The sequence below is a fragment of the Gasterosteus aculeatus genome, chromosome 15, assembly GCF_964276395.1.
Source record: "Gasterosteus aculeatus chromosome 15, fGasAcu3.hap1.1, whole genome shotgun sequence".
Taxonomy (NCBI): Eukaryota; Metazoa; Chordata; class Actinopteri; order Perciformes; family Gasterosteidae; genus Gasterosteus; species Gasterosteus aculeatus.
In genome coordinates, this window is record NC_135703.1 from 11,059,923 (window position 1) to 11,068,899 (window position 8,977).

Here is an 8,977-nt window from a genome sequence, read left to right on the forward strand (position 1 = left end):
TGGTAACATTGATTTCAGAATAAAACGCGCAGCTGCAAAAAATTGCATACACCCAAAGTACACCGAAGTAAAGAGATTTAAGGGAGCCTTCTGAATAGGAATTCCTCAGCATTTCTGTCATCACAATAATGGTCAATTCCCAAGGCATAGCCAGATGGTTACATCAAAATATCAGAAATCATTCTCAAAGTCAAAACCGGAAGTTACACATAAACGGCTGTTGACTTGACACAAACAAATCGTTAGCACGCACATCGGCGACAGCAGCGCGTCAGAAACACCAAACTATCCGCTCTCTAAAAGTTGACTGTCGTCGAGGAGAAAATACAGAGCGTACGACCATCCAACAACTACTACGACCATTCAATAACTCAAACCCGCAGTTAGCAATATCAACATAACTAGCTAACGCTAACGCTACACATTCACGTTAGCTAGCCGTAGCTTGCATTGGACGTTGGCGTCTTTTGGGGACTTGGGGACACACTGAGGCGCTTGGTTAGTTAGCTTTGCTATTCATTGAACGTCACATTCAACGTAGATATGCAATGGGCAGTGTGTTAGTGTGGAGGTGTTGGCTACCTGCAGCTCCACGTCCGGGGGGTTGACGGGGCGTTTTCGTCAGTTGTAACAACACAACTTTTCTGAATCCTTCTAACGCATCGTCTGTCTTCCTCCGTGCGCGTCTCTGCGCGTGCTGCAGGAGGGGGAGCGGGGATGTCGTCCCGTGGGTGGCGGTTCGGCTGGGACAGGCACAGCGAGGTGGACCTCTTCGCGGACCGCAGTGACCCCGGTGCGGAGACCCTCTCTCAGGCCATCAGGGCCGCCGCTTCCGAGGAGCCGGACGCCGACGGCAGCGTGCTGTTCGGTCACCTGCAGGGCACGGTGGTCGGCCTTCGACATTACACAGGGCTGGTGAGGATCCCTCACCTACTCATTCAGTAAAACGATCAAATAAACATCAGAACTGCCACGCAGTGCAGGGAGACAGAGGCGGTGAAACCTCACCATCATCTGCGTTTTCCTCTCTTTGCAGGTGAATCGAGGTGAAATGGTGGGTTTGGTGAGACAGCCCCAGAATCAATACGACCGCAATGCAGTGATGGTCGCCAACATTTATGGCAACCAAGTGGGTCACATCAAGCGGGAGCTGGCAGCAGCTATGGCCCATGTTATGGATAACAATTTGGCTAAAGTTGAGGGGTGAGTCGATTTGTTATTGGCGTTGCAATGTAATTTCCTGCTCTCACAATATGGTTATTATTCTCATCATCTCATTCTTTGTTTTCTGTGTCAGAGTGGTGCACTCGGGTACGAAAAACTCCTTCAACATGCCACTGATGCTGTCCTTCTGGGGGCAAGAGGAAAACAAGAAGGCAGTGATGGAGAGCATGGCCCGTCGCGGATACAAGCTGAACACGGGAGGAGGCAAAGCAACAGGTACATCGACAACGCGACCGTCCCATCTCACTCGCCTCCGAGCCGATGTCTCCGCATTCATCCACAACTAAGCTGAAGGTTTTCAGGTTTTTTCATCTACTTGTGTCCTTTATTCTGTGTGTGGTTTCAGGTGCAAATCCGAATAGTCATGGTGCTTCTGCATTGTCATCTAAAAAAGGCTTGACCATCCCACTAACTGCAGCGGAGGTAATTACTTGAATTTAGCAAATGTAATATAAACTTGTCTGGAACAAAATTAAGCTAGTTTGCATTTGTTTTGGTCTGCATGGCAGGTTTACAAAGTCATTATCGTTGGGACTTTTTAGCACTTACAGAATTCATTATCATAATTATTTTAATGGTATTCAATCAATATATGTTTGCAGTTATCTCTAATCATTGATTCTGTCTTCCAGCTGAAGAATGCATTTGACAACCTTTTTGAAGACTTGATGCAGAGTGAAGACGGAGAGAAGCAAGCTGCTGAGGTGCGTATTCGCCTTGTTCATCCATCTTTATTTTTTGTGCAAATATCTTATGTCATCAGAGTTTTGTCTAATATTTAACATCTTATTACGTCACTTCGTCATTGTTATTATTCTTGTTATGAAACTTAATCTAATATTGAACACATTTTTGGTAACCTGGTCTGGGATATGTCAGCAAGCCGAGCATCCCTCAGACCTGAATGTAACCCGTCTTACCTCCTCTTGAGAAAAACTCCGGGTTGCCTCCCTCCTGCACTCTGAAATAGTTTTTTTCAGTGTCTTGGTTCAGCTTCATGATGAACATGCGTCTATCTTTGCCTGCAGTCTGTGGGAACTCCTCTCCTGCCTCACCAGAAGCAGGCGCTGTCCTGGATGTGTGCGCGGGAAAACAAGTCTGCGCTGCCACCCTTCTGGGAGAGGAAGGGCGAGCTCTACTACAACCGCCTCACGTGTTTCTCTGCCAAAGAAATACCAGAGAGAATCCGGGGGGGGATTCTGGCCGATGACATGGGGCTGGTGAGAAACCTGCACTGTTATATGACGTCATTATTATTATTAATACGAATATACCTATTGGTGAATTACAAGTATATATTTTGTACGTTATGGCTGGATGGGATGTAGGGTCAGTTGCTGGTTACCATGAATATTAGCGACAATTGTGTTTTTAAACTTGTGTTGAAAAGGAAGGATAAGATGATATTTCAAAGATCACTCATCAAAGCTTATTATTATTCTTTTACCAAAGTAAAAGGTTTCACACTGCTGATATCGAAGCAGACATGAATCAATACCAAACCCTTGTTTGTGTTTTCCAGGGAAAAACTCTGACAACCATTGCTCTGATTCTCACCAACTTTCACAAAGGAAAGCCTCTGCCTGTGGAGAAATGTGTACGTGAAGCTGTGCGTCAATGTGCTATTCTCAATCAGTCTGGTTGACCTCGTTCTCGGCCATCATAGAGTGTTTGTTGACATGTGTGCAGGATGAGCAGCCTTCACCTTTCAAAGCCAAAACTAAACCTGAGATTGCCTCCAAACTACAAGGTAATATTAGTTTTCACTTAGTTCTTTTTTTTTTTTTCTTCTTCCTCTTTCTTTTCATATTCCCTTTCGTGGACATCGTTTTTGTTTCAGGAAGCATCGGTGCAGGCGGTGGATCCGGCTCTAGTGATGCAGCGGCTTGTTCTACGCCCTCGACCCTGTACGTGTGGTCTAACTCAGTTTGTCGCTGATCATTTTATCGTTTATCTAAATTCCAGCTGCATGATTTGATCATGTGTAAAGGTGGGTCCCAGGTAGCACCCGAGTGCTTAATGCAGCCGGCTAGATTCCAATCTAACCTGCATTTCTTGCACGTGCTCAAGAGATGAATAATAAGATCAAATAAGCGCTAATAAACAAATTAACCTAGAAAAACATTTTCACGTATTCATGTTTAAAGGTAAGAATGCAAATGACTAACTGGACATATTTCCATACATTCAGTGGGACTACATGTCACAAGTGTGCACCTATTTTGTAAAATGTATTCTTATTTTGTGCCTGTGTACTGATGCATTTGCTTCTGGACCAGTTCTCAGGTGGATGTTATCTGTGCTGATTCAGCAGACGTAGGGAACAAGTCGGAGAAGAGTAAGAACTGACTTTCATCTCCATGTCCACCACCTTTTAGGTGTTTTCAAGCTCTGTGCTTGTGTTTTGTTGTCTGACATGGCTCTTGGCTTACATACATTTTCCCCTGACTTCTCCACTTACAGGTACCGGCAAAGGAAAGAAGAAAGCCACCAAGCGAAAGCCTGTTACAGGTAGCAGCCCAGTAAAGTCTTTAGATCTGTGAACCGTTCATATAATATCTGCATGTGCAGGGGAATCCTCTAGAAACGATGTGTGTATCGGTGTGTGAATTTTGATTTTGTTAGGTGGGGACATAACTCAATGCTGCTGTTATTTAACATAAAATCGTCATCACCATTTCCTGTGGACTACACTTCTAAATGTGTGATTCATGTGCAGAGGCCTCTGCATTTATTGAGGATCTGGACTTTGCTGCAGCACTCGGTGGCACAGCCAATACAAGCCTAAAGAAGAAGAAATCTGCCGCCGTGACACCGAGTGAGTTCCATCAGTCTACATACCATTTTTTTGGAGAGAAAAAGGGAAAAGTTGTTGTATTGGAGACGAATGTGTACCTTTTTTTTTTTTTTGAAGGTGCTGGTGTGGACTTTTCTATCGCCGAAAGTGCAGATGACTTATCAGCAAGAACAACTCTCATCATCTGCCCCCTGTCCGTGATCAGCAACTGGCTGGTAGGAATACAGCATCACATCTCCATTACCGTAACTTCCATCACTGCAAATCACGGGCGTCTGCGGGGCCACAGTGCTTGGAATTTCTCTGAAATCCAGTTCTTACTATGCTTTTATGTTTATATCTATGCTGCTTGTCACTAGAAGTTGGCAAACATAATTCTGTGGTTTGCCAATGCTTCTATTTGCTCTGTTCAATGCTAGTTTTCCCTCCCCGAAGTCAGCCATGTATCCTCCTTTGTGAAGTCTTTGTTGTGAAGTGCAGCTTCTAATAATCACCCAAACACATCTTGTATTGAACGGTAACCTTTTTACTGTCTAAAACAGTGTGCAGAACGCGCTCTCGATACAGGTTCACATGTTATAGTTTACATCAAGTGAAGACACGTCATGCTACTTCCCCTTTTTCACAAAATAAAAGTACTTGCTGTTAAGTACGCTATTCATATAAGCAGTGTTACAGAAGCAGCATTAACTACATTTCTCATGGAATCAAACAATTTAAAACAGTCTTTGTCTGTGTGTGTGTGCAGGACCAGTTTGAGCAGCACGTGCGTGCTGACGTAAAGCTAAACGTGTATCTGTATTACGGCGCAGAGCGTAACAGGAGCAAGACCTTTCTGTCCTCTCAGGATGTGGTGATCACAACCTACAACGTCCTCTCTGCCGATTTTGGGGTGAGTGCAGACCGGTCACACGCATATCTGTACCTGTAAGGCTTCACTCAGAAAGGAAAACTTTGCTTCATGTGAAGGTGTTGAATGGAACCATTCTATACTCCTCATAAATGGTCAATATTCTCTTTGGCAAGCATTTGCTTATCTTTTTTTAAATATAATGGTATGTTTACTTCTCAGAACAAGAGTCCCCTCCATGGGATCAAATGGCTGAGGGTCGTGCTGGACGAAGGACACGTCGTACGAAACCCTAATGCACAGATGAGTAAGGCTGTGCTCGACCTGAAAGCTCAGCGGCGCTGGGTTCTGTCAGGTATACTTATAACGCACACGCAAAGACAGTCCAAAGTATGAAAACACAATCTGTGAGCTCAATTATTAGTGCTCCTGTCTTCGCTCCACACAATTATGTCAAGTCAGTGAGATATTATCACAGTACTTAATAGTCTCCACCACAAATACTGATTATTTCAACGACTTAACAAAGGGCAAACAAATTTAACAGCGTCAATAATAAGGGAATAACCAAATATTTACGTGTGTGTGTGTTAATTATGCCCTCCCAACAGGTACTCCTATCCAGAACAGTGTGAAGGACCTGTGGATGCTGCTGGCCTTCCTGCGCCTGAAGCCCTTCGATACCAGAGAGTGGTGGAACAGAGTGATCCAGAGACCCGTCACTCAAGGAGACAGAGCCGGCCTGCAGTGCGTGCTCACAAATGTTAAATCACGCTGCTGCGATGTAGTAACACGTCGTCCTTCTGAGTGCAATCAGTGCATCAAGCATCTTAGTTGTGACACACCCAACGATATTCCAAAAAACTCGATTTATCATGTTGTAACGGTTTGCTATTTTCTGAGGTAGCTAGATGCGCTAACAAACTCAGAACTGGAGTGGTAATCCAATATTAACGATTGATGCCGTCTATTAAAAGGAACCTTCAGACCCTGGTGAAGTGCATCACCCTGCGGCGGACCAAGGGCAGCGAGGTCAACGGGCGCCCTCTGGTGTCTCTGCCTGAGAAGACCGTATGTGTGGAGCAGGTGGAGCTGAGCCAGTCGGAGAGAGAGGAGTACGAGCTGGCTCGCAACGAGGGAAGGAATACCATCGCCAGGTACATGTATGCCTGTCCTAATGGAAATTGTATATTCCTATATGTGTTTTATATTCTAAGTAAGCTGTTTTATAAGTAAGTTTACCTTGTTTAACTTGGGGATCACACAGCAGCTGACAGCGTGCACACATATCCTGTTGTTCTTGCTGCCAAACAACTAGCACTAGTATGCACACTTCTTTACGGACAATTTATATATCTATCTGTTGTTAAAAGCACTTATTTTACTGAAACAACTTGAGGAATGATGGGTCAGCACGCATCCCTCTTGATCACTCTCTGTAAGACTGTGTGACTTTGTTTCTGAAGTGCGCACTTCTACAGATTTGTTGTCACTCTCTAGCGCCTGTTGATAAATGTCTGTTATTTGTTACAGCGATGTTAAGTTGCTACCAGTAAACAACTGCGTATTGCTGCATCGTCTTTAAGTGTATGTGTGTTTGCGTGTGCGTGTGTAGATACGTGACTGAGGGGACAGTCTTGAGGAACTATGCTGACGTATTGGCCATCCTGATGAGGCTTCGACAGCACTGCTGCCACCCTGATCTGCTGGCAAAAGCCTCCTCCGACCTGGGTAAGACCTGCAGAGGGATGTAAGGCTCATGCACTGACTGAACAGTCAGTGCATGAGCCTTGCACTGTGTGCTCAACTGCAGATGCAGTCCTTATTGCATCAATATGTTTATTTTGACATGTAAAATGTATCAAGTATTTTGCCTGTAGGCGCTGCAGCCACACCGGCGGAGATGCGGGAGCGTCTGATAGAGAAGCTGCGGCTTGTGTTGGCCAGCGGCTCTGACGAGGAGTGCTCGGTCTGTCTGGATTCGGTGCACCTGCCAGTCATTACACACTGCGCCCACGTGTACTGCCGGCCCTGCATTGCCCAGGTGATCAGCAGTGAGCAGGTAACGCGCCGCCTTTAGCAGAAACTAGTTTCTAATTGAGTTGTTGAGTTTTCCCCTCTCTCTCAATTGTAGAGCTGCTAATCATGAACGGACCTATGTGTTCTCTATGCTGTGTGTGTGTGTGTGTGTACATAGGAAGCAGCGCGCTGTCCTCTCTGTCGAAGTGAGATCAAGGCTAGTGAACTAGTGGAGTTTCCACAGGAGGAAATGGAAGAAGAGAAAAGTACAAACGCTGATAAGTGGAGGACAAGTTCAAAGGTACAGCTGCAAATACTGAGAATGCAGTTAAAATCGGTTGATTTACTCAGGAGACATTCTTTTTGAGCATTGTGGCAGTGTTAAAAATCGGCTTCATTGCAGCCCAGTTTTTCCTCCCCTGAAGTGACTGTTGCTTTTTCTTCATTGCAGGTGCAGGCGCTGATGGGAAACTTGCTCAGGCTGCGATGTGAAGACGGCAGCATCAAGTCTTTGATCGTCTCACAGTTCACACGCTTCCTCACCATACTGGAGACTCCGCTCAGGTAAAACAAACATTCACAGTAGAGGTTCAGGAGGGGCTTCTTAGAGGTCTATAAATTAATTATTGCTGCTATGGTTTTATCTTTTTATCTTTAATAGAATTGATTTATTTATTCATTTATTGAATTATTTAAACTCTGTGACGTTGTCCTCTTTTCTCTTCACCAGAAAGCATGGGTTCAGTTTTGTGCGTTTAGATGGCACCATGAGCCAAAAGAAGAGGACTCGGGTCATCCAGGAGTTTCAGAGCGCTGCAGCCGACAGCCCTGCCATCATGCTTCTGTCACTCAAAGCTGGAGGGGTGGGGCTTAACTTGACTGCCGCCTCGCACGTGTTCTTCATGGACCCTGTAAGTGCAGATTTGGGCCACAAAGTGTTTTTTAACACGTTAATGAAAATAAAACATAATATTGTAGAAGCAGAGACACATAGTATAGATGGCATTGTGAACATTTTCACATCACAAGAAACCTGCTAGTGGATTCAGGGAGAAGGGAGTTCTCAACTGCGTGTCTGCTTCCTTGTGCCCGGGTTTAGGCATGGAATCCTGCTACAGAGGAACAGTGCATCGACCGCTGCCACCGTCTGGGACAGACTAGGAACGTTTTTGTCACAAAGGTCAGTAATCCATTACTAAAAGGTCTGTTTTGGGCTTTTATATCGAGGTCTGCAGTGAAAGCTAACTGGATTTTTCGTTGGTGGGAATACATCACATGTTCCTTGGCAGGTTTACACTGCAAGACCGGTGTTTAGGTACCTGACAGTCAAAATGATTTTTAAGATCCAAGATGTTTTAATTATCTATTAGACAGAAAGCCATTATGCCATTCATAGGTAAATAACAAAAATCAGACAAACATTTTGGCATGTTTATTTATATTTGGTATGTTTTTATGGCCACAGTTCATTGTGAAAAGTTCAGTGGAGGAGAACATGGTGAAGATCCAGAGGCAGAAGCAGGACCTGGTGGAGAAGGCTTTTGGTTCCAAAAACCCGGATAGGAAAACGTCTCGTATGGAGGAGATCAAAGCGCTGATGGAGATGTAGAAGTATTGCTCCAATGTGGATACATCAGTTGCCAGAGTTCTTGTTGGGTCCAGCAGGACGGCTGCAGGAATCCTTTTGTACAGTCAATTCGCGTTTTGCTACTGATTCATTGAGAGGACAAAAGACTTGGCCTTTGTTGTGATCGAGATCATAAAACGTCAAAGCTGTGCTAAAACTAATAAGGATTTAGTAGAAAATGGACAAAAAGCCCACCGGTTCTGACAGCTTGAATGGTCCATTTACAAACGAGTTAATCCGTAACAATTCCAATGTTTTCTTTTTCATTTTGTGGTCTCTGGATTGGAGAAATTCTATTGTAAACAAGCACCTTTCAGAACTCATCTGTTTACTAAATCCAAACTAGCATTTTCTGTTTTAATGTTACAAGTCTGACGGACGTTTTTGCCATTTGTCACAATTAATTGATTTGATGAATCAATATTTCATAGAAAATAAACTACAAAAGTGATGGATAACG

At 44.4% G+C, this 8,977-nt stretch overlaps 1 protein-coding gene across 4 annotated transcripts; it reads left to right on the top strand.

Annotated features, from left to right (window-relative positions):
- Positions 1-198: 198 nt before the first annotated feature.
- Positions 199-8,975, top strand: hltf (helicase-like transcription factor). Of its 4 annotated transcripts, none has more exons than XM_078089624.1 (25): positions 199-333; positions 704-915; positions 1,037-1,203; positions 1,298-1,440; positions 1,571-1,647; positions 1,857-1,928; positions 2,253-2,444; positions 2,747-2,821; positions 2,914-2,974; positions 3,065-3,131; positions 3,504-3,562; positions 3,688-3,735; positions 3,944-4,042; positions 4,139-4,236; positions 4,770-4,913; positions 5,094-5,226; positions 5,483-5,618; positions 5,849-6,028; positions 6,487-6,602; positions 6,752-6,933; positions 7,069-7,191; positions 7,342-7,454; positions 7,621-7,801; positions 7,990-8,070; positions 8,356-8,975. In XM_078089624.1, the coding sequence occupies exons 2-25, from the start codon at positions 718-720 to the stop codon at positions 8,497-8,499; spliced, it is 2,889 nt and encodes a 962-aa protein (XP_077945750.1). In that variant the 5' UTR covers positions 199-333; positions 704-717; the 3' UTR covers positions 8,500-8,975. The 4 variants fall into 4 exon arrangements, with proteins under 4 accessions (XP_077945750.1, XP_040055550.2, XP_077945749.1 ...); XM_040199616.2 differs by having other exon boundaries at positions 206-498; XM_078089623.1 differs by having other exon boundaries at positions 206-333; positions 2,747-2,833.
- The last annotated feature ends 2 nt before the right edge of the window (positions 8,976-8,977 follow it).

Excerpts from the sequence above, each read along its gene's own strand:
- hltf (XM_078089623.1), top strand. The coding sequence starts at position 718 with ATGTCGTCCCGTGGGTGGCGGTTCGGCTGGGACAGGCACAGCGAGGTG. Across the intron at positions 1,648-1,856 it reads TCCCACTAACTGCAGCGGAG|CTGAAGAATGCATTTGACAA; the intron begins GTAATTACTTGA and ends TCTGTCTTCCAG. Across the intron at positions 7,455-7,620 it reads ATACTGGAGACTCCGCTCAG|AAAGCATGGGTTCAGTTTTG; the intron begins GTAAAACAAACA and ends TCTCTTCACCAG.